At 39.5% G+C, this 26135-nt stretch overlaps 1 protein-coding gene across 8 annotated transcripts in view; it reads right to left on the reverse strand.

Moving 5' to 3' along the window:
* The window catches only part of LOC5566289 (ribosomal protein S6 kinase beta-2), a 162422-nt gene that overhangs the window by 10942 nt on the left and 125345 nt on the right, over positions 1 to 26135 (reverse strand). For 3 of the 8 annotated variants that reach the window (XM_021840869.1, XM_001650603.2, XM_021840870.1), the window contains exons 10-11: positions 17060 to 17556; positions 14017 to 15948 (exon numbers count right to left, since the gene is read on the reverse strand). In XM_021840869.1, the coding sequence (XP_021696561.1) occupies position 15948; positions 17060 to 17556 (498 nt within the window). In that variant the 3' untranslated portion in view covers positions 14017 to 15947. Of the gene's footprint in view, positions 1 to 1654; positions 2549 to 3264; positions 3490 to 14016; positions 15949 to 16833; positions 16945 to 17059; positions 17557 to 26135 lie in introns of those variants that run through there. The other 5 variants (XM_021840876.1, XM_021840873.1, XM_021840871.1 and 2 more) reach the window with 5 other exon arrangements.

A 26135-nucleotide genomic window follows, 5' to 3' on the forward strand; every position in this document is an offset into this window, starting at 1 on the left:
GCTAATTATGACTGGAAACTTTGTCGAATACACCATGTTTCGGAAGTGCTTCGTTTCGTGGTTATTAATTTATTACCACTAAATCCTGACTCTCATCGCGTTGTAGATCTTATGTACTGAACATCACGACAAGTTAGATAATCTAGAACATTCAAAATGTTCTGATAATATTTGCTGAACACTCGGATGGTTCAGAATATACGGTAGATTACAGTTCATCACCTTGTATGATGAACAAGGTTGTTATTACAAGCATAGACTTCAAGTAATGAACTCAAGAGCAGTTTGGAAGACCTAGCACCTCCCAAAAAAATATTTGTCATCACTTCTTGTTATGTTTAGCATTTTGAGCACCAAAACTATTGAAAGGCGTTCAAAAAACTGTATAATAGTTCTTGGAAAAAATCAGGCCCCAAAGGGTTAAGGAAACATTGAACAAATATCTGTACTGATAAATGACCAAATTCCATGACAAAATCATGAATACATACAGTACTAAGAGCAGGGGCCCAGATAGCCATAGCGGTAAACGCGCAGCTATTCAGCATGACCATGCTGAGGGTCGTGGGTTCGAATCCCGCTGGTCGAGGATATTTTCGTAAAGGAAGTTTTCTCGATTCCCAGTGCATAGAGTATCTTCGTACCTGCCACACGATATACACATGCAAAAATGGTCAATCGGCAAAGAAAGCTCTCAGTTAATAACTGTGGAAGTGCTCATAAGAACACTAATCTGAGATGCAGGCTTTGTCCCAGTTAGGACGTAATGCTACAAAGAAGAATGCAATGATACTTGTTGTAATTTAAAAATAAAAACTCTAAAAAATGTTTTCAGGGAAAAGTCTGGTAGAATTATTTGACGTCTTTATGAGGACTTTAAACTCCTGGTTCTATTTGGCTTATTTTGTTTTCTTGGGTTCTGTATGATCTTTATTTTAAGGTGAAGATGAATCGAAGCCAAACCTCAAATTTTCAAGAGCACAAATCTGGAGAACCGAACACCCGTTTGAGCTTAAGGTGAAGATGAATCGAAGCCAAACCTCAAATTTTCAAGAGCATGGATCTGGAGAACCAAACATATGTTTAAGCTGAAAACTTAATCGATTGGTCACTCGCTGGTAGCTCAAACGGGGGTTTGGTTCTCCAGATCCGTGCTCTTGAAAATTTGAGGTTTGGCTTCGATTCATCTTCACCTTAAAACTTAATCGCTAGTGACCAATCGATTAAGTTTTCAGCATAAACGGATGTTTGGTTCTCTAGATTTGTGCTCTTGAAAATTTGAGGTTTGGCTTCGATTCATCTTCACCTTAAAGTTTTTATTTTTGAAACACTTAGTCGCTACCAATCCTGCAATGTTGAAAAAGACTTCTAGTGAATTGAAGGAAGAAGATAAAAGCAAGAGAAGATAAAAGCGAGTTAAAAGCGTAGAGGCCGAGAAATAGTGAAATTAAAAATAAGATTTAATTATTGAAAAGAAGTTTTTACAAAATTTTGTATAGTTATTATTTTAAAGAGAAAATCAATAGGTTGTCGAGTAGCAACCAAATTAACTACAAGTTGGAAGATTTTCTGTTAAATGTACATCTAATGGACAACGATCATTATCCAACAAATACCAATAAATCTCGAAACTAAAATGACCATAATGAATAACCTTCAATTGTTTCATCTTTTCTATTCCGTTCAGAGACAAGGATTCCCTTGATAGATAGCCGCACAATTGCAACGTGTCTACTTTCGGTAAACTGCTGTAAATCATAGATAAACATGCTTGGTCGAACTCGCAATCTTCGAGAAAGATGCTCTTCAGGTCCTTACATTCTCCCAAAAACTGCTGGAATTCTGTCGTTTCACAATACGTTGCACTGTCGTATTTTTGGTAGTTCACACTTAGATCTAACGATGTTAACGCAGGTAGACGTAGTTTGAAAAACATATTGACTGTAGCATAGTCCACCGTTGCCTTTAGGACCTTTAGCTCTGAAGCCATTGACCTTAGGATATCCAGATCCTGTGGACCGTGTACGACTATATCGAGTTGTCGGGCCTTTGAAATGTAAGGCCACAGAGCCTTCTCAAGACTGATTGGTTTATATGTCGAAGCGTGATTCTGGACATTCAACTTTAAGCTATTGATTCTGGAAGATACCGATTTTTGACTGCCTATTGTTTCTCCATGCTCGAAGTAGGTGAACTTAATATTGAGATTCTTCAACCGTTTGCACAAAGGTAGCAACTGGTCCAAAATCTGACATTCCAGCATTTGTAAGCATAGTTTCAGTGAGTCCAAATCCGCGGCGAGTTGTCCAACGATGTCCAGCAGGTAGTTCAAACTGTTCAGCCTGAAAGATCTGACGCAGAGATGACGATAGTGCCGATCCGGTACCATTCCGCTCACTGCCTGGGGAAACTTGAGCTGGTCCATGTCGAATTTGAGCACAAATCGGTCAGCCATGTGGGAGAAAATGAGCTTGTTCCAGTGTTTGCACACCAGCGTCAAGTTGAGAAGGCTGGCGCTGTCGAGTTTTTCGAATATTTCCAACCAGATCTAGACAAATGAGAAAAATATCACATTATCAACTATATAATTTTTGTTTCAAATTCAATTTTAGGGAAAGTTTTACAGTTCTGCTTAACTGCATTACTGCCCATAAATGCATAATTGTCCTGTGTGAAATGTCCCATAGAAAATCCAGCAAACATGGGACTGACATGCGTTCATGGGCAGATTTTGATAATCTTTAACGTGTTCAGGTAAACTTAGAGGCCATTTGAACAGAGTTGAACGACAGTTTAATTTTACTCTGAAAAACTCCGTGGGTTCGATTTCCACCGGAGCACGTGGTTTTTGTTTCGAAAATTAGTAATAAAAGTCATAGTTGTCATTTACCATTCGACAATGATAAACTGTTTCCATACCTTCATGTTTCAAAATATATTAAATTCGTATCTGATCCAATTCCATATTCGTACACCTATCAAATATGCTGCACAATGTCCATTTTCAAGGTTATGAACGTCATTATTGTGATATTAGCACGACTAGTGAATATTATTTCTAAACCAATATCAGAGTATTTTTCGGAAAGTGGTTTGGTTTATCTTCGCCTTAAAACACTACAGTAGTCAGTAGTCACGCTGTTGTACTACACATTTGGAAAAACCTCGCTTTTCGTAAACAGCATCAAACGGGTTCTTCGCGACAACCAGACGGTTAAGTTGGCTCGTTTCAGATCCTTTTGTTAGTGCTAGAAGCCTATTTACCTCATTTGGCAGGACGATGGTTGATTTTGAGCGGCGTTTGCTGGCCATTCTTTGCAGTTTCTGTCTATTGAGCTTTCTTTGAAATATTCACTGTTTAAAACATAAAACATTTCAATTATTTAAGATAAATATTGTCTGCAGGCAACAATCTTCGTATGAAGGACGATTAGCGACTAAACCAGTTGAAAAGACTTTGGATGCTACAGATGCTACAGATCCACGGATGTGAAGTTATGAAGTTTTGTGTGAAGTTATGTATGAAGTATCGTTAAAAGGCCTTAGAAAAGACTTATTTATAAATGAAACCCGAAGAAAAAAATTACATTCCATTGACTGATAGTGTGAACTTCTCCAATTGAAGTATTGTTGATTGAGGATAAAGTGGAGAAGTTTGACCACTTTAACCATCCAATACCTAAATATCCAACGAATTATGGTTTCTGATTTTTCTCATTTTTATTGTTCAATCCCTATCCCTATCCTTTTCAATTTATTCTTGAAACCTCTTATGGATACCTATTTTTGACAAAAAAAAAAAAAGGTTTTTACGGTACTTTTGGAACCTTAAGATTTTTTAGGTTTCTGTGATGCACACTTCATTTTTCGTGTAACTAACGGAAAAATCAGTTTTGAAGTGAATCTATCTATCTTCTTCTATCTATATAAATAAAAATGTAGTGGTGTTTGTATGTCACGAAATGACTTACGAACGGGTCAACGGATTAAGGTGATTCTTTCTCCGTTTTGTTCGTCAAGGGTTCCGACGTGTTTGTGTGTATAGAAATCTCAAGATATTCACCGGGAAAGTCGGAATAACGAGAGTGAACGGAACTATAATTTTGTATGGGACGACGCATAGCGTTTTTGAACAGCCTACATGACACTGAAGGATCTTATACTGCTTCGCGTTAGAAAATGGGTGCGTTTGATTTTTGACTAACTTCGCCGCGTCGCAATTCAATTCTCAATAAAGCGATTGCGCATAATGCACACGATGGAGGCATAGACAAACATCTAAAATCGCACGTTGGTTAATCCATTTTAAGTCGTGAAGCAATATTTATACAATTGGGGTCGAAATACGCGTATCTGTGAAAGCATCCAAACTCTCGTGTAATTAAATGGTATAGTACTAAATTCGATTTTCATTTAATTTATTTTTTTATTGGCTATCTTTTCTCTTGACTGCGACAATTTTTAACTTAATGTGGTTCATCACATTTTTCCTTTTTTGCTCTATGCTGCTCTAGAAACTTTGTCAGACATCCTTCAAATATCGTAATTGAAGGGTATCTGACAAAGTTTCTATAGAGTTCCTGGCGAAATTTTTAATCATATTGTTTGATAGCATTTTCCATGCCTTGCGACCCAGATAGCCGTTATTAATTGCGTAAAAGAAAGTATCGCGCCTCCCCTAGGCATAAAGTATTTTTGTGCTTGACACACGTGGTAGGGTAAGGATGGGCAAGATGAGACCCCTGAGAACAGAATCTTCTTTAGGTTGTCCAAAAACATCACTTTGACAGAAATGCTCCACCTCCAAATGGTGGCTAAGGATGTTACAAACAAACTTTTGTATGGGGAGAACTATTCCGAAGATTCCTCCTTTCAGGATTCAGGGTTTTCCAGCAACTTCCCAAAAAAGTCTTCAAAATTTTTAACCAGGTTTTTCTTGGAAATTTCTCCAAAAAAAAATCTCAGCCGAGAAGCAACGAAAAATGAGCGAGGAAGATGCAGCACAAAACAAAACAGAGTAAAATTCCATCAAAAAAGAGTGTCATCACATCCCCCGAGGCCTGTTTAGATAGGGCGGGACACTCGAGTTCTTTTAAAGCGACGAGAGAGAGAGGTTAGCAGAAAAAAAATCCTCGCATTATTTTGCATTCTCAATCGAATCGCTTGAGGATCTGTGTTGAAAATTTTGAGTTCAATTTTTACTCCTCAGAAAAACGTCAAAATCGTCTCATTTTTGCATCGCAGAGGGGTTTCTATCAAGCCATACTTAATGAGCGGCCACCGACTCAGCGAATTCCTCATAAGTGCTACGGAGGAGGAGGTTGGGAGGGGTAAAAGGTCATAGGATTCGTTGTAAATTTAATCCTTTGAATGCCGGCAATCAAAAGACAAAACATATGTTTTATGATTTCGATTGCTAATTAGATTTTGCATAGCACTACTCGATTCTTTGAATTTTCTAAAAATATAGCGCATATATTGACGGTAAATGTTAGTTCGCAACTCTGCCACGGGCGGCGCTGCGAAACTAATTGTTTTTAAATGACGATCTTTAGGTTTCTAGTTAGGTTTCTAAAGATCAAAGAAAAGCAGTTATAACCATTTAAGTGCAAAAATCTGTCTATTTTGGGGTCCGTGTATTTATTTAAATGATAAACGTCCTTTTTTTAGCACGGCACTTTTTTTCTCATTTTTTTTAATACCGTAAAACGGGGTAACTTTGATAGTTTTTTCGAAGAAAACTTGAATATTTATGCATTCTGTTTCAAAGAATTACAATTTATATTTTAAAAACAAGTACTGGCATCCATGCTATCGATTGCAATTGATAGATTGCCTAAAGATTTATTTTGTATTGATGTATAATTTTTCATATACCGTTTTGATTCATATTACAAACACTTAAGGCCTTCGTGAAGTATAACTCATCAGACAGCATATAAAAATCATCATTCTGTATGATTCCTCCGCGTTATCGAGCCTTCAAAACAATTAACTTTCGAATGGTGGATGAAGATTTTGATTCCGCAACATCAATAATTTTAAATAAATAGAAATGTGTGCACTTTTCATGATTCTTATTCCGGACACTTTCTTACTTTTGCCTCGTATTCCGGACACTTTGATTCGAATTCCGGACAGCTCATGAAAATCATAGATATAACAGTCAAATCATTAATTGAGATCGGGAAACCACTAAAGAGGCGTCTGAGGCAGGTGAGCATTATAAATTTTCATAGATATCTATGGAAAATGTTGACTAAAACAAGCCTCGAAAGTGAGAAGCTGTCCGTAATATGAATCAAAACGGTAATCGAATGTCGGTTTTCTATTTTGGGGCAACTTTGATAATGGAGTACAAATCGAACAAAATTGAATGGATTACGTAACATTTATAGGGCATTGCATACCTCTAGGCGTTTAACGTTATATGAAAATTTCTGACTTAGATTACAAAAATGGTACCAGTTTGTAAAAAATGCTTTTCGCTAAGAGATTTGAGACCATATTCTTGTTCTATGATAACTAGGCTTTCAAAGGTAAGTGACCAACTATTCAAAACTACATCAAATAGTGATCGTAGAACAGATTGTTTATAAGCGTTTCGAAAATGCAAAATCAAATCATTATTTTATATTCGTATTTAAAGCTCCAAATGTTCTCGATTCAAATGAAAACAGCTCTTACATGAAGTGTCATACTCATATTGTTTAGTTATGCATTCGTTAAGCAAAACCGATCAACAGAAATTATGATATTTCTTTTAGTATGTGATGGGTAACGCACTATCAAAGTTACCCGCATTATCAAAGATATCCCGTTTTACGGTAATTGATCACCACGATGTCATTACCTTATCCTCCCTCATTGAACCATATGATTAACAGACTTCGGAATGGTAACTTTGATGTAGTTTATTGTGTGGCAGAACTATACTTTTTTCACCTTCGGAAATTCTTTGCAACTTTTATCTATGGAATTTTTAAGTATAGCTCATGTAAAATCAATAATCGTATAATTTATGTTTAACCAAAAACAGCAAACACTGGAAAATTTTCTAAAAGTAGTCCAGGAAGAATCTGAAACGTAAGTTGAATGAGATTTATGGAGAAATATGTTAGAAAAATACAAAATGTATGTTAAACAACTATAATTAAGAAAAAAATATGATTTTTGTTGCAGAAATTACGTATAGAATTGTGGTGAAATTTTATTTATAAATATTATCTAAAGTAATCACTAAAGAATGTTTTGTAAGAGTTCTATAACGGTCCTTGGAAGAATCACTGAAAGATTTCTGAAAGGATTAATCAAGTAATGGCATGAGAGTTATCAGTAGGAAAAATGAAAAAATAAGAGAATTTTTTTAGAGGATCGTTGAATTGAAATATTTGGAGAACAGCAATCCTGGATGATTTCAAACATACGACTTTCGGAAATCCTGTCAAAATGAAAGAGCAACCATTTCTCTCTCTAAAATGAAAAAAATCTATGGTGGAAGAATCTGTGGAGCTGTTCATTTAGGAATTCATTGAGTAATTCCTAGATATAAAAATCAGTATTGTATACAGCATGATTCAATATGTTTAAGATGGCCGATTGATTTCTAGTAAAATTTTCAACAGTATTGATGGTGAGGCTGAAGTATTTTTAATAATCAGAGGACATAACATGATAACATGATCTCACAGTTATGGATCAAATAGTGTAAACGTAATCAGTAATCACTGTAATATTTTTTTTCAAAATAATTAAAATCTGCGTGCGGACATCTGGAGAAAAGATTCGCATGAGTTTTCTGGAAGAGGAGCACACTCAGCTCAAATCACCGAAGTCGGTAATTCGTTTACCGAAATCTCAACAGCTGAACGGTCGGTAATTCATTCGGTAAACGAATGAATTACTGAATGGTCGGTAATTCGAAAATTGCAGCTCAGCTGTCAAAAACAACCGAATGTTCGGTGATCGTTTACCGAAGAACGGTAGTCTCGGTGCTCACGTTTTCTCTCGGAATCTCACATTCTCACTAAGAAAAAGAACCAAACTATGCACAATACATCATCTTATTTTATTATTTTATCAAACAAATCATACAATTGCGTGCATTCTGCTCCGTCGAATACAAAAAAAGTGAAGGTAGATTCCATTTAAATGAGGGGAGAGGAGCACCCGATGATCCCGATGATTTTCACTTGAAGCGATACCGGTGGAAGCACGATCCGATACATTGGCTTCAGATGCATACAAGAACTACCGTCGCTGATATCTGGCCTCGATCTGGACTGCGAATAATGTTGATGGTTAATACGTTATACATGCATATAGACTAGTTGACTTACCTCCATCGTTATAACATTTGGACTACTTTTCAATTTAACAGGACAAAACAGGAAAAAACGATTCAACGCTGTCAACAAGCCATCTACCGAAGTCGGTGATCTATGAGCACGATTACCCAAATTTCAGTACAATATTTACAGTTTTCGGTAATACTGAAGATTTACAGATCCTTCGGTAAAATATTTGACAGATTGGCCATGGTTCACCGAAATTCAGTAATTTCGATGATGGTAATTTGTCAAAAAGTGGTCGTTTACCGAAATATCGGTAATTTGACGAATTACCGACCAGATTCAGTAAATTTATTTACCGAACACTCACAGTCTGTTTAAGTGTGAGGATTCTGTAGGAATCGAATGGAAAAATCGGTTTGCTATTCCAAATCGTAGAAATGAAAAAAAAAGAAATTTTTGCAACAACGCTTGTGGGAAACATTAGAAATATCAACGTTAGACTGCTGAGGGAAATTGAGTATTCTTTGAGATTTTGAAAGACCTTGTGCATGGATGTCATCACGAAAAAAAAAGATTCCGTAGTCAAATTTTAAATCAAGCGCATTTACATGATCTTTTTCATTCAGTATCGGTTTTCCCACTTTCTTTACATTTGTTTTCACCGCTCGTGTTTTGTATCGTCTTCAAGTTGATTAGTTTCCATTTTTGTCTTGCACTAGAATCTAGGCGTTCCGTTTAATATTCTTGATTCCTTTTTTTCTTCATCCTAACGCGTAAATATAATAATTGAAAAGCTTTTTTTCACTTATCTTAAAAATAATAAAAAAAACACATGGTAAATTATTAATGCATAATAATTCTAAAAATAGATCCTAGGTCCGCTTCTTGCATCTGTCGTTTTTTTGTTGTTGTTGCATGGTGTCGTTCTTTCACGCACGTTCAGTGCTGGTAAATGAATATGAGCTGTTTTTTTAGGGGACATAATTGAGCTACCGTTGGGGGGAAAATAGTTAATCAAAATTATACAATAGAAGAAGGCAGAATTGGTTTGCTTCGGTGTTGAGCTTCTGCTTCACAACAAACAATCCAGTTGGCGTAAGTATAATTGGCGACTGTATAAGTTGGATGAGTTGCGTCATTATAGCTTGTTACAGCACTTATTGTATAATCAGGTCTATGGTACAGAAAAATTATATATCGTTTACATGAACATTCGGGGGACTGGGAGGTTTAGATTTACAGCATATGGTTTGTTAGGACAGTTACCCTACAATCAGTCAAATCATTAGAGTTTAAATGTGTATGGTTATTCTAAAAAAAGAGACTATTGCATTTTTGTTGTGGTTGCTCCAGTTTCATTTCTCTGTTCACAGTTGGTTGGTCTTCAATAATTTATCTAAAGTAGCTTAAGAAAAACATAATGTTCCTAATAAAAGTTATGACTTCTTCTTGATTTTCTGTTGGTACGGAGGTTCATGTTTAAAATAATGTAAGCCTTTCGTTACTGTCTATTTTCCTATCATGTACTTAATCGCATATTGTATGGTCACCTTTACAAGAGAAGAAAAAAAACATAAAACTATTGGTCATTTCCTACACAATGTTTTGATAATATTTGCTACCGTGAGTTGGTTTGACTTCGATCGTCTCCATAAAACCTTTCTTTACCCTTCCGCTTGTATCGAGCTGTGTGAGTGCTTGTGATTAAAATAACTATTACTTTCAATATTTTTGGAGGGATATTTGGCTAAAGAAGGTTATTTCGTTTTTACAGTTAGGCATCCTAGCTATAGTGGTTTGTTTCATTACATATTGCAATTCACCGACACCATCTCTCCTAGTATTCTTTCTTCTTCTTCTTCTGATGGAAATGGTGGTATTGTAACCAAAATAAATCTTCCCGTCGCGCACGCACTTTTGTCCTAATTAACAGAAACGGAAAATCTCAACGGTGCCTTTCTTAATAGGTGATCTCTTGGCTTCTCCCTGAACCTTTTTTTCTAGAGCTATAGATTTTGCAGAGCAATTTTGAACGACAAACGACTATTGTTTTTGTCAGATGCGTTTTTTTATTTGATTTATCCTACCATTTTTCTCTGCGCCTTTCTCGCAGTTTAGCTTTAAGTTAGTTAGTTTCAATTTGTTTTGAACAACGTTTCGTGTTGGCGCCCACTAAGCGTGGGGCGCCAATCGAATTTTCCTTTTTTTTCCTTTCTTGCCATTCTTTTCTTTTACGTTTTTCAGGAACTTAACGTTTAGCGGTATAATAGTGTGTTTTTAGTACATAGCAATAGTAGTAGTCGTAGTTATAGTTATTAGTGTGATTGTTCACTCGATGGCGAGGATTTCGTCGCTCCCGAACATTGTACATTTATAAGTCATTTTTCAGCATTGTGTTTTGAAATGTGGTTGAACACTGTGTATAGCTTGTAGTTTGTTAAAAACTTTCGTTTGAAAAATTGAACATTCTGCTCATCGACCGTGAATTTATAACCCAGTATGTGATTTTGAATAATAATATCATATCTTATTTTTGTATTGATAAGATATTCAATGCCGCCGATTCGAAAGTATCTCGATAACCCTTCAAATTTTTAGACTTTGAAATTAAAAACCTGAAAATTTCTCATTTTCTTCATAACCGGTGTTTAGTAAAAACTGAGAAAATATTTTCAATACCTTTCTGTAATCAAAGTAAAGAACATATTTTTTTTTCTCGGGTGCTGTCTGTTTAATCGAAAATGGCGTCGAAACAGTAAGCATTCCGCGAGCCTGTTGTACGGTTTTACAAAACGCATGGTCATCGTGGAAATAAGTTTACGGTAGACTACTTTCGAGACGAAAACGTGCCCTTGAGTATAGTTAACCGGATCCTGGCATGCCTGACCGTGGAGCGGAAGGCCGTCCGGCGATGCAAATGACGAAGAAGAAAAAGGAAGCATTGAAAAAGCTGTGAGCACTGGCCGAGAATATCAAGCTCCCATTCCTTGATTCACCGAAGCTTCAAGATGATCAGATTACCTTACCAGTCAGGCTAAGGCCTGGGTGGCCTCTGCTGTACGTAGGAGACGTCTCAATTAGACTCGGTCCATGGCTGCCCGTCGCCAGCCACGCATGTTTTCGAGAACCATTTTCACCGGGTTGTTATCCGACATTCTGGTGACATGTCTGGCCCACCGCAACCTCCCAATTTTTGCTAGCTGGACGATGGTTGGTTCTCCCAGCAGCTGATGCAATTCGCCTTCTCCACATTCTGTCATCCATCTGCACTCCGCCGTAGATGGTCCGCAACACCTTCCGTTCGAAAACACCAAGGGCACGTTGATCCTCTGCAAGTAGGGGCCATGTTTCGTGCCCATAGAGGAGTACCGGTCTAATCAGCGTCTTGTAGATGGTTAACCTTGTGCGATGGCGAACTTTGCTCGATCGGAGCGTTCTGCGAAGTCCTAAGTAGGCACGATTTCCAGCAACGATGCGTCTCTGAATTTCTCTGCTGGTGTCGTTGAACTCGAGGTGGGGGACGTGCCGTGTCTTCTCTTGAGCTCCTCGCCTATCATGTGCTTCGTCTTCGACACATTGATGTTCAGTCCGATTCGTCTAGCTTCAGCCCTTATTCGAATGTACGTATCCGCCATCGTCTCAAAGTTGAGTGCAACAATATCAATGTCGTCGGCGAAACCAAGTAACTGAACGGACTTTCTGAAGATCGTGCCACTCGTGTCTATCCCCGCTCTTCTTATCACACCCTCTAACGCAATGTTGAACAGTAAACACGAAAGGCCATCACCTTGGCGTAGCCCTTTGCGAGATTCGGAGGGACTCGAGAGTGTCCCTGATACTCGGACTACGCACATCACTCGCTCCATCGTCGCCTTGAGCAATCTTATCAGTTTGTCCGGGAAACCGTATTCGTGCATAATCTGCCATAGCTGTTCTCGATCGATTGTATCATAGGGCGATTTAAAATCGATGAGTAAATGATGTGTGGGTACCTTGTATTTGCGGCATTTCTGCAACAACTGGCGGATGGCGAATATTTGGTCTATTGATGCTCGTTCGCCCATAAATCCTGCCTGATATTGCCCAACGAATTCTCTAGCAATTGGTGATAGACGGTGGCATAGAATTTGGGAGAGTACCTTGTATGCGGTGCTTAAAATTGTGATCGCACGATAATTGGCGCAATCCAACTTGCCGCCCTTTTTGTAGATGGGACACACGACACCTTCCATCCATTCCTCCGGTAATACTTCCTCCTCCCAAATCTTGGAAATAACCCAGTGCAGCGCTCTTGCCAGTGCATCATCATCGTATTTTAGCAACTCGCTCGGTAGTTAGTCTACTCCAGCGGCTTTGTTGTTTTTCAACCGTCTAATCTCCATTTCTACCTCCTGGAGTTATTTCCGTGCCACCTTCGCTACTGGCCACATCACCATAAGGTGCTCGTTGTAGTGCTGCCGCCACCTTTCGACCACCTCACGTTCGTTCGTGAGAAGATTTCCATCACAGTCTCTGCACATATCAGCTTGTGGCACAAAGCCTTTGCGTAAACGGTTGAGCTTCTCGTAAAACTTCCGTTTGTCTTTAGCGCGGAACAGCTCTTCCATCGCTTCGCGATCTCGATCTTCTTGATGGCCCTTTTTTCCCTGGAAGGTCGAGTTTTGTCTGTTCCGTGCCTGTCCATACCGTACCTCGTTCGCTCTCGTGCAGTATTGTAGCATTCTTCTCATTCTTCAATTGCTCGCATTGGCCGTCGTACCAGTCGTTTCTCTGATTCGAGGCCACTGAACGAGGCGGATCTTATGTGCCTCCAGCCATCTTCAAGAGTGGCGGCGCCAAGCTGCTCTTCCGTTGGTAAGGCCACTTCCAACTGCTGCGCGTATTCTTGGGCTACTTCTGAGTCCCGTAGCCGCTCGACGTGAGTTGGTCACCGTCGAATGTTTTGAGCGCATACATACAGCAACTAGGTAGTGCTCCAAATCTATATTCGCACTGCGGTATTTGCGTACATTGGTAATGCCAGAGAAGAATTTTCCGTCGATTAGAACGTAGTCGATTTGGTTCTCGGTTAGATTATCTGGTGATCTCCAGGTAGCCTTATGGATATCTTTGCGGGGGAAAAAGGTGCTTCGGTCTACCATACCACGAGAGGCTGCAAAGTTAACGCATCGTTGGCCGTTGTCGTTAGATACGGCGTGCGGGTTGTTCCGCCCGATCACCGGTCTGTATCTCCTCCCGTCCTACCTGTGCGTTCATGTCGCCGCTACTATTCCAGCGAGAAGGGGAATTCAAAGCTGTGATTCAAGCCGAGCGGTCTGGACATCAATCAACAAGAGTACCAAGGAGGAGTGTCTCGAGAAAATCCCGTTCTAAAAAGGAGCATCATGCGGATGGGAAGTACGTCTTCACCCCGGACCCTTGTTCCAATACGCCAAGAAGACGCGGGAGTATCTTGAGCAGAAAAAGATAACGTACGTGTTGAAAGGAATCCGACCAACAGTGCCCTAGTGTCTTCAACAATAATTGGCGGGCCAAGGATATAATATATTATATGAAGCAGTTGATCACGAGAATCTGAAATTGTATCCGGAAGATGCACGTCAGTGTCGTCCAACGCTCTTTTTGAGTGCATCGCGACAAGGTTGCGTGGTACGGCTGATCAGGACCCCTTCTCTAATATTCATTGACGTTTTTTTTTTGAAGAATAGTTACTGTTTTTTTAATAAAAAATACTATCGAAAAGTACGAAATATATCAAGTTAAAACTTGTCTCCTCGAGGGGAGAAAAAGTTGCCTGGTAGACTAGAAAGAAAAGTCAAAGGCCAGAGCCGAAAACGATTTTTAGTTGTAAAAACAAGTAGCTTCTGCCACCGACATTTATGGTGACTCCAGAGAGGACCTTTGGAGGATCTTCTATCAAGCGGTCTCTTTGCGAAAACCGATCCCTATATCGAAGATATTACACAGTTTGCAAAATTTGAAAGTTTTTAAAAGAATCAGTTGCTTGTAATAACAAGATTGCAGACAATTATAAGAGCCCACATAGCGGTAGCGATAATGAACAAAGTGTGTCTGTTTATCTTTGATTGAACCCTAATCTTGTAGCAATACCTCCTAACGCTGCGGTGTATCTTCTTTCTAGAAAAATTTCGATATACTTACAAGCTAAGAAAAAGCTATACACAGATTGTTCAACCCTTAGCGTCGCAGAGAATATCGAATTTTGAAAAAGAATTCCCTAATTTTTCCGTACGCTTGCTAAATTTCAGCTCCCATCCCTTGGGATAATCCTAGCGTTTTGAATTCACAGTTTTATACACATCTGTTCCGCCGCGCAGAGAATTTGTTTATAACAATTCTAAACTTTATACACCTTTTCCGAGTGCATTCACTCACTATATAGCAAATAGAATCTGAATTGAATAAGTGCTAGAGCTGTGGTCGGTCACGAACCTGGCAGCGTCACATTTCACGATGATTATCAGAACAACCCAAAAAGAAAAAAAAAATAAATCACAAGTGTACGTCGCCAATGATTTGTCAAGATGTGCACATAATACAGTTTTAGTTGAGATATTCACGGCCACCGATAAAGTCCGACTAGTAAATGGGTACATGTAGTGAGAAACAACGATATCAAAGTCGAAGAAAAATGAATCCACTCGAAACTTTTTTTTCACAGTATTTCACAACTTACACAACTTCATTCTTTTATTCTTATCTGCTTAGTCCTGCTATGGAGAGTACGTGTTCCTTCAATAATGGTCAATCGCGTTTAAATATTGCCTAGTCTTCTCGATCAATCTTGCTAAATACTCTTAACTCAACATGATTACCGCCAAATGTACCATATTTCCAACAATGTCGGATCCGTGTGGTTCTCGCGTGGCATGAATTGGATCAGCGATCGCTTGCTTCCATGCCCTCTTTTATTCCTATATAAATTCCGATCAAATTTGTAAACTACTATGTACATAATCAAGCAATTGTTGGAAGGTGTAATATACAGTGAATGATCATATTGCGGCACAAATAGCCTTTACTAACTCGTCGCTACATCAAGTAGAACGTTAATACGACTAATAAACGGTTGATAGAAGTTACATCGATTGTAAACAACTTGTAAAGGGATCCAAAAACAAAAGTAAATAAGTATTGCGTCCTTTTCTCTAAAACAAATAGAATTAAATTCAAAAGATAATGAACGTGTGGACTTCTCGGGCACCGTTCAGAAAATGTAAACGATAGAAAGTGTTAAATCAAAACCGAGTAATGCGGGAAAAACCATCGGCAAAAATCCTCAACTGTTTGAAATATGGTTCGGCAACGGTGTCAGCTCTGCTGTTTCAATGCTACTGTATTGTACAATCATTTCTAGCGTTCTTTCTAACAAATCCTCACTTACTTCATATACCGTTTTATCTTTCTTTGTGTTCTGTCGAATCATCACCATCAACTGCCATTGGTTGGTTGGTTTGTTCTGCCGCCCGATTTCTGTTGCCGTTCGGTTTTCTCTCTCCCTGTTGGTTGCTTTTCTGTTGCATCTTCTTCCGATGTGAGGGATGTTGGGTAAAGGGGAATTAGACTACTAGTATTTTTTTTATTTTTTTATTATATTATAAATCTTCTAAAATTGTTGTATTCCATTCTAGGCCTCTAACGAAAGATCATAGAAAAAAGTTTGAACATTACAGTTAGATCTGGGCATTTTGCGAGCCTAAAGCTTCGTTTCTTCAATAGACCACGTCCCAATTCCTTTCCAGTTTTCCTTTGAAATCACACATTCGGATGGAATCTTGACCAGGATTCGGACGGAATCATGAACAGAATTCGAATGCAATCTTGAACAGGATTTGTATGGAATCCTCAAAAGGATTCAGATTCCGAATCCTGCTCAGGATCCAGACGGAATCCTGAGCAGGATTCTGATGGAATCCTGAGCAGGATTCGGATGGAATCCTGAGCAGCATTCGGAAGGAATCCTGAGCAGCTTTCGAAAGGAATCCTGAGCAGGTTGCGGAAGGAATCCTGAACAGGATTCGGAAGGAGCCCAGAACAGTATTCGGAATGAATCCTGAACAGGTTCCGGAAGTAGCCCTGAACAGTATTCGGAAGGAATCCTGAACAGGATTCGGATGGAACTCTGAACTGGATTCGGTTGAAATTCTGAGTGGATGATGAACAGAATCCAGATGAAATATTAAACAGGATTCTAATAGAATCTTAAACAAGATTCGGATAGAATCCTGATCAGGATTCGGGTGGATTCCTGAACAGGATTCGGCTGGAATCCTGAACAGGATTCGGGTGGTATCCTGAACAGGATTCGGGTGGTACCCTGAACAGGATTCGGGTGGAATTCTGAACAGGATTCGGGTGGAATCCTGAACAGGATTCGGGAGGAATCCTGAACAGAATTCGCATGGAGTCCTGAACAGAATGCGGATGGAAATTTTCGGGTGGAATCCTGAAAAAGATTCGGATGGAATCCTGAACAGGATTCAGATTGAATCCTGAACAGGATTCTGATGGAATCTTGAACAGAATTCAGAAGCAATCCTGAACAGGTTTCGGATGGTATCCTTAAAAGGATTTGTATGGAATCCTGAACAGGATTAGAATCGATTGATGAACAGTGATTGGATCGAATCTTAAACATAATTATCCACAAGGTTTGAGGAAAATCCAAAGCCAAAGAAAACGGGAGAAAGGGGATAAAGATGTTTTAATTTTTGCATGGCATAATCAATGGACGTAATACTCACTATGAAATCGGTAGCTCCGGATACACCTCCATCATTTCGTCCTGAGGCGAAGGCCGTGGCGCAAATGGCTGCAAATGGGCCGGCGTATGTCGCGCATTGGGTCCGGCTACGAACTGCGTACTTCTCGCCGCTGACTGCTGCTGTGGCGGTTGCTGCTGAGGTTGTGACTGTTGCTGTTGTTGTTGGTGCTGTTGCTGCTGGAACATCATATGATGGGGCATCGGCTGGGGCTGGTGACTTGATGGCATTGCCTGTGACCGGGGCATACTGAGCATCTGTTCATCCTCCAGCGTTATGACGCCGTTTCCTATCGCACCGCCCATCCGATGGTGACCGTGGCCCCCATGATGGTGATGACTACTGTGACTGCCCATGTGATGGTGATGATGGTGATGACTGCCGTGGTGAGGCCGCGGCGTCCGGCGGGGTGACCGTGCCGTCACGACTCGTGGCTGTTGCATTTCTTCCAAGACAGAGGGGGCAACGTAGGTGAATCCCTATTTGGAAACGAAAGTTGATTAACATTTTGTCTGTGCCAAAAACACATAAGATCTTATTACCCTAAAATTAAAATTTTAAAAACTTCACAAAATATGAACGGATTTTCAATTGTCTTGCTGTTTTGGATACATAACTTCATTTACTTTTAGAAAAAAATACAAGAAAATTTAATGTGGAAAAAGTTATAAAAAATAGCGAAATTTTGAAACTCAAAGACAGTTTTGTATGAAATTATGCTTTTTTCTACGAATATTTACGACAGGAAAAGTACCACTATATTACATTGGTTTGTTGAGAATTTTATGCATGATAGCACTAACTCAGAAAACATTGTTTTTTGTTTCCCCTAAGCGACTAGGATCTTCTGTAACTGGATATTAGGATGGCTGATGTGCTGACTACCACTACAAGGCGCTAGTGAGCATTGGAAATTTTAAACATAGGTATATATCGGCCGACCCAGTTTCGATAGAAAGGCTGGTGTTTTCGGTAATGTTGTTCGTTAGATCGTGAGCTGTACGCTGCATGTCTGAGGAAGTTTCGCATAAATACGTTTGGCATAATAGATGTTTCGCCTAAAGCAAGTATTTTAAAGAAGGCTTATAATCCTCTTTATGCCAAATGTCCAAGAAAAAATTAAACGAATCGTCTCGTCACCACTAGAAAGGGCTAGTGACCATCAAATATTTTGAACTCATATCTCACGATGCAGAACAGTTGAGAAGCCAATGTTCTCAGAGCAAAGTTGTTCGTTAGGTTCAGGTTTACTTCCTATAGGGTGACCTGTAAGTTTCACTTTGTCTCAAATTTCGAACATAACTCGTATTCCGAACAGCAGCCCTTTCAAAAGTTGTTTTTATTGGTTTGTTGTTAAGAACTTGCAATGTAGAAGAAATAGAGTCCAAATTTTTTTAATGAAACCTTGTTTTAAATTAATAACACGAAAGACCATGTTCTTGCAACTACTTTAGCATTTTTCCCCGCTCAAGTAACGACTATATAATATTTAAAATTTAGTTTAAAAAAATGGTTGCAAATATAAACTTGACACTGTTTGCTCCTCTACTTTCCAAAATATCGCTTTCCCTTGTGGTGTTGTCCAAAAATGACAACAATATACTAGGAGGATTTGATGAACACTATCATTAAAGCCTTAAAATGCCTAAAATAGCGTCTTTATGCGTTTAAAAAAAATCTCGTGGTTCTCAAGAGATTCGTTTAAGAAATACATCAGTGATTCTTGTAGTAATTCAGGTAAGGATTTCTGCAGGATAATTTCAATGCATTGTTCTAGGAGCTGCTTGATCCAACATTTTTTTCTGAAATTCCTCTAAAAAGTCTATAAGAATTCATTCCAGGACTTTATCAGTAATATTACCAGTAATGCTCACAAGAGTTTTCTAAAGATATCTTTCCGGAATTTCTTCAGGCATTCATTTGAAGGATGTTTCCTAAATTTCCTATAGAATGTCTTGAGGCAAATGTACAAAGTTCCTGAAATCGTTTTAGGATAAACCTAGAGAAGAACCCATTGGGTAGGTTCCGGTAATATTCATTCATAATTTCCATTAATCTTTCTTGGAAACCTCCTACTAGAAATTGATTATCAAAACAGATCATGTTTGTCGTCCACTTAGTCGACAAAAATGCCACAGGAGTTTTAATTTTTGAAACGGGGGTTGCTCCTGTCTGACATTTTCACACCTTGGACATGCCCTATAGCAAGTGCAGCGATTGACAATAGACTGGCCTGATCCATCTGACAAGCCAATCGAGCCCGCTGTCACCATAGAAGATGTTGTCTCCATCCATGTCGATGGACTGGACATTTTGGAAAGGACATGGAAAACAAAATACACCCAAAATCTCAATAACCGTAGAAAATTAATTGGACTATAACCAACAAAAACATTTAAAAATTGAGTTAACATGCGTTTCTGGTCTAAACTTAAGCCACAGACAAACAGACATCACACTCTCATCGATGTCTATCGACCACATTCTCAACGGTCGATTCAAATATATGGTAGCTGGCCAATTCACCACTTGCAGCGCTCGCATCGTTTTTGTTCGTGTTTGACGTTTACACACTACCGCCACCTGTTGGCCCATCGGACAAACACAGTGATTTTAGCATTGGGCGTAAATGTTCTCGCGACTATGATTTTGGTCGCGATGTGTTCTAAATGCTACGTCTGTACTTAAGCGTTTGGTACTAAAATTAGGACAGGGCTTTAGGACCATATTTGAATGATTTTCTTGAAAAATCACTGTAACGGACTAACGATTGGAAACTCGGATCATGGAACTATAAGTCTCTCAATTTCTAGGGAAGTACTCGCATTCTTTCTGTTAAATTGAGGGTCCGCAAGTTCGACATCGTAGCGCTGCAGGAGGTTTGCTGGAAAGGGTCGACGGTACATACGTATTCGTGATCAAACGTCAACATCCCACCGCAAAATCGCCGTATTTTATCAAGAAAATAAAACATTTTTCCCCCACAGCGGCATGTGATGGATGCGTGAAAAATCAAATCTCTCATCCCCTGACTAGTTGCGCTATCAAAGTATAGATGGCTAACAGTATGTTACAGTATTCGCGCTTGGAAGCGTATACCATCTACACAGAGCTGCGGCAACAGACACGAGCTGGGCACAGCTTTTATCGCGATGGGCGAAATGCAGAGGGGTTCATGCACAAATTATGTCACGCTCCAAGGGGGAGGAGAGGGTCAAGCCAAGCAAGACAAGCCTTACCAAATTTTCAGAGCGCTCATACAAAAGGCGTGATAAAGGGGGAGGGGGTCTAAAAAATTGAAATTTAGCGTGACATAATTTGTGTACCATCCCAGAGGCGCGTGGTTGGGTGGTGGCCAATCGACAATATAATATGCAAGTTGAGGATCAAAAGAAGTTTCTTCAATATCAGCATAATCAACGTGCACAGCCCTCACCTTCCTTAGCCGTGTGGTTAGAGTCCGCGGCTACAAAGCAAAGCCATGCTGAAAGAGTCTGGTTTCGATTCCCGTTCGGTCCAGGATCTTTTCGTAATGGAAATTTCCTTGGCATCCCTGGGCATAGAGTATCATCGTACCTGCCACACGATATACGAATGCGAAAATGGCAATTTGGCAAAGAAAGCTCTCAGTTAATAACTGTGGAAGTGCTCATAAGAACACTAAGCTGAGAAGCAGGCTCTGTCCCAGTGAGGACGTAATACCAAGGAGAAGAAGAAGAAGAAGAAGAAGCCCTCACCTAGCAAGTGATGATGGCGATAAGGACGCTTTCTATGCGCAACTGGAACGTGAATACGACAGCTGGCCAAGCCATGATGTCAAAATCGTTATCGGAGATCTCAACGCCAGGAGGAGGAATTCAGACCGATTATAGGGAAGTTCAGCGCTCACCAGCTTACGAACGAAAACGGCCTTAGACTGATTGATTTCACCGCCTCCAAGAACATGGCCATACGTAGTTTCTATTTCCAGCACAGTCTCCCGTATCGGTACACCTGGAGATTATCCCAACAGACTGAATCGTAAATTGACCACGTTTTAATTGATGGACGACACTTCTCGGACATTATCGATGTCAGAACCTATCGCGGCGCGAATATTGATTCGGACCACTACCTTGTGATGGTTGAAGCGCGCCAAAGACTTTCCGTTGTGAACAACATTCGGTACCGAAGCTCGCCACGGTACGATCTGAAACGACTCAAGCTACTCGAAGTCGCAACTGATTACGCACAAAGCCTTGGAGCAGCGTTGCCGGATGAGGAAGAGCTCACCGAAGCCCTTCTCGAGGACTGCTGGAGTAGTGTGAAAGCAGCCATTACCAACGCAGCGGAAGGTGCCATTGGGTTCGTGGAAGGAAATCGACGAAACGGTTGGTTCAACGAGAAGTGTCAGACGGTTTTGGACGAGAAGAATGCAGCGCGGGCGATTATTCTGCAGCAAGGCACGATGTGGAACGATATAAACAGAAGCGAAGACAGCAAACCTATATATTCCGGGATAAAAAGTGCCGCCTGGAAGAATTGAAGTGCGAAGGAATGGAGTAGCTGTATCGTTCTCAAGAAACGCGTAAGTTCTATAAGAAACTCAATGCATCCCGAAAAAGGCTTTGTGCCTCGAGCCGAAATGTGCCGGGATAAAGATGGACGGGCGAACGTGAGGTGATTAAAAGGTGGAACCAGCACTACGACGAACACTTGAACGCTTCATCAGTACAGCGGATGAGGTAGATGTGCCAACTCCCACTATCAAACAGCTCAAGAGCAACAAAGCAGCTGAGAAGGATGGTATTGGAGCGGAACTTATTAAAATGGCCCGGACAGGATGGTTACATGTTTGCACCGATTGATAGCCAGGATCTGGGATACAGAATAGCTACCGGAGGAGTGGAACGACGGAGTACCAGTAGCGCAACCAGGATTTGGCTTTAGGGGGGGTTTTGGCAGACAAAATGGAAGTCAAGGTAGCAAAATTTCAATATGTTTCTAGACTAACATTAACAAAGGGCGAAACAAAAGTTTTAGTTCCTCTCGGCCGCTTCAGGCATAGTACCTTTTTGTATATCCTTATACCATAAGGTAAAACGAGTCTCTTTAGAAATGAACTGTTAAAAAGCTCACTTGAAATTTAAATATTCTGATAATGATTCACATCTTTTTCTATTGTAATTTGTTCGAAAGTTCATCCAAAAGTATTTCTTCACTTTTTAGTTATATTTGAAAGCATATACATACAAGTTATAGCGACGAATGATCTTTCAGCGTATTAAGTTACAGTAGGAAAAGTTGCGATATTATTAGCTGTTGGTCGAAGGCAAATCAGCATTGCAGATTTTAAAGCAATATATAATATTATAGACGAATATTTCGACAATAATGTTTCATTTGGCTCATCTGCATTCATCGTTATTGCAAAAAACTGAATCACTTCTTACAACATGTTTTCGAGCTGTAGGATAATAAATCACTAAATCTTTTTCAACCCTTATGAAGAAACAGTGTTAATTTGCGATTTTGCAGATTAGGGATGGAACATCCCCTTTGAGCTTTTCTAGCGCCAAGATTTCATTCGTAATTATTGAATACAAATGAAATGCTTCTCCATCAATTCACGTACAGGACGTAAATTTGGATGAATGCTCCGTCAACTAAGAGATTGTTGAAGCTTCGGATGTTAAATCAATCAACTGTTAAGAATTCCAATATATCTACTTGTATGTAAGGAAAACATCTCGTCAAAAGCATCAGTAAAAGAGAAAAAAAAAATGTTATTATGAAACTCTTCGGGGTCTCTTAATAAATAAGTAACAACATAGAAGAATATAACTGTTAATACAACCTACTGATCCGGTGTTTGTAGATTGCAGTATGGTAAGTCATACATATAAATTTGTCAGCTCTAGGGGGGGTTTTGACCCCCAAAACCCCCCCTTGGTTGCGCCACTGCGGAGTACTATACCCAACATACATAAAGGGTGACAAGTTAGAATGTGAGAACTATCAAGCGATCACCATTCTTAACACAGCCTATATAGTGTTTTCCCAGACCATCTTCCATCGTCTCTCGCCTCTACCAAGCTGATTTATGGGAAGTTATCAAGCTGGTTTCGTAGACGGGCGATCGACAACAGACCAAATCTTTATGTTACGGCAGATCCTCCAAAAGTGTCGCGAATATCAAGTCCCTACGCACCACCTATTTATCGATTTCAAAGCGGCATATGATACCATCGACTGCGAAGAGCTATGGAATATTATGGACGAAAATGGTTTTCCCGGGAAACTGACTAGACTGATCAAGGCAACGATGGATAGTGTACAGCACTGTGTGGAGATATCGGGTGCGTTATCGAACCCGTTTGAAACACGTAAAGGACTTGGACAAGGCGATGGTCTTTCCTGCCTCCTGTTCAATATTGCTTCAACACGCGGGGCACGATCTTTAATGAATCCAGCCAGTTCATCTGTTTCGCTGACGACGTGGACATTGTCGGAAGAACGTTCCAGGTGGTTTCTAAACAGTATACCAGGCTAAAACGTGAAGCAGAACGGGTTGGATTGAAGTTAAACACGTCGGAGACAAAATATCTGCTGGCTGGAGGAACCGAGCGCAATAGAGCTCGCATTGGCAGACGCATGATCGACGTAGATGAGTTCGGGTGGTGGATGAATTTGTCTACCTCGGGTCATTGGTAACGTCCAGAGTTGTTAACGTTAATCAACGATTAACGCCGTTTCGTTATTTCGTTGACGTTAACCTGTAACGTTTAACGAAGTTTGCGTTGATTGCGTTGAAAAACAATTTAACGATAACGTTAACGTACAGCGTTGATTCAACGTCAACGACTTCGTTATTTCTAACGTTAAAGATTTGATTCCAAAATCTAAAAAAAAAATTACTGGCTGTTCGATTGATTTATAAATAAGTAAAGGTAGAAACCCAGAAAATGATGCAGTTAAGATAATAATAAATAACGAGTGAACATTTTATTACTAACATAAGAACAAGATAATTGTGAATTGTGTGGACAGTTTCAACTTAGACACTGAAACATGCCATGTTCAGAAACAATTATTTAGCAGAAGAAAAGCTTAATCTCATTGCAGGTTTTTTGGAATGTTAACTGATTTTCTCTTAGTAAGTAATGCCGTTTATATTAGAGCTCCACAATATCGGAAGTGGGAAAATCTGCTCTACGACCATTGCCACTTCCGATTGCAATGAGAACTTTTGTCTGCTATGGTATGTTAGGGTATTATGGCAACTTGTATTCGGAAATGAGAAGTCGGGTCATCCTGGGGGCCGGCAAGTCAGAAACATTTGGTTGCTGGATGGGTAAAAAAAGGACGCCATGTGCTGGCTGGAGGTAAAGGAAGCCGCTCTCAGCGGTTTGCGTTCAGCTAATTGTTGTGGGTTGCTAGGAAAATCTTTGCAATTTGTAAAAGTTCTTCCAACCAATCACTAACTGACGTTCAAAGAGGCTGACTGTTGGGTGCCTACACTGTGAACTTAGATTTTTTTAATCAATTTTTCATGGATACGGGGTATCAGCATAGAAACGAGCTGTTTATTGATTTTTCGAAACATTCTCTGAGAACCTTTTCGAAATATAAAATCAACGCTTGGGTTAGCGGTGATCGTTGACGTTGATTCAACGCAAACACGTTAACGCTGACGTTAATAGCCATGAAAATTAACGCAACGCCGTTGACGTTGATCCAGTGCACAATCAACGTTAACGGCGTTTATCGTTGATTAACGTTAACAACCCTGGTAACGTCGGATAACAGCTGCAGCAGAGAAATTCGAAAACGTATTATTGCCGGAAGTCGTGCTTACTACAAAGCTCTACAAGACCTTGCGGTCAGGTAAACTTCACCTTCGTACTAAGTGTACCATGTAGAAGACGCTGATAAGACCGGTAGTCCTCTACGTACAACTCATCACTACTCTGCACAAAATAGAGCTACACCCTTCTTTCGGAATAGTAGTTTCCAAATGTATAATTTCACATGTATGTCCAATTGTTATCAAATGTAGTGATGTATGCAGCTTTTCATCAATGTTTTAAGAAAGTGCATCATCTCATACTTTTTAGGGCTACACCGATTAGAATAAAGACGTTCGTAGTATCATATTATACGTTTCCGATATAATGATTACGTAAACTCGGCAGAATAAAAACTTACTATTCTGCACATTAAAATGATACGCCCTTCTTTGCGTCAAGTCTAAATTACAAATTACTTGTTTAATTTTGCACAAAATAGTGATACACCCTTCTTTCAGTCTTATCCTGTTGACGATATAGACAAACTTTTCCGTAAGGATACCAAATGGCAAGAAGGCATTTGGCATGATTGATTAAATGATCAAGGACCATTTGATATAATGGTCATTTGGCCAATGACCATTTGGCATGACATGAAGAACATTCTTTTTGAAAAGAAGGAGCATAAGTATGGCTGGATGGCAAATGGCTTTATACCAAATCATTTTATGCCAAGTGACCTTATGCTACACACTCAATCTGTTCGGTAAAAATAACTGGGTTTTGGAACTACCGAAAAAGTCAGTAAACTAAAAATATATGTCAGAAATCGAAAAACAGAGATTTTTTACTGAAATTTTGCAGAGAGTTTTCTTTTTATATCATATATCGATAAAAAATAAAACATGGTGAAATTTGCTTTTCAATTACGCGTGGCGACAGTTTTCATTTTACTGACTTTTTCGGTAGTTCCAAAACCCAGTAAAATTTTGTGTGTATATGGGCTCTCCATCGATATATTTTGCCTATATCATTAATGAGATAATACTGAAAGAAGGGTGCATCACTATATATGCAACAATAAACATATAGTCTGTATATTTTATGGGGGTGTATTATTATAATATGCAAAATACTCATGAATAGGGGTAACGTCAAAACGTTCATATACAATACAGATTTCGTACAGTTTATAAAGTTTTGCTGAAATATGCATATTCCCAGAGAGTAAGGGGGTGTCCATTTAGCCCCGTGTGTTCATTATGTGCCTAACCCTCCTACCTACACGC

The sequence above is a fragment of the Aedes aegypti genome, chromosome 2 (genome assembly GCF_002204515.2).
Source record: "Aedes aegypti strain LVP_AGWG chromosome 2, AaegL5.0 Primary Assembly, whole genome shotgun sequence".
NCBI classification, from domain to species: domain Eukaryota; kingdom Metazoa; phylum Arthropoda; class Insecta; order Diptera; family Culicidae; genus Aedes; species Aedes aegypti.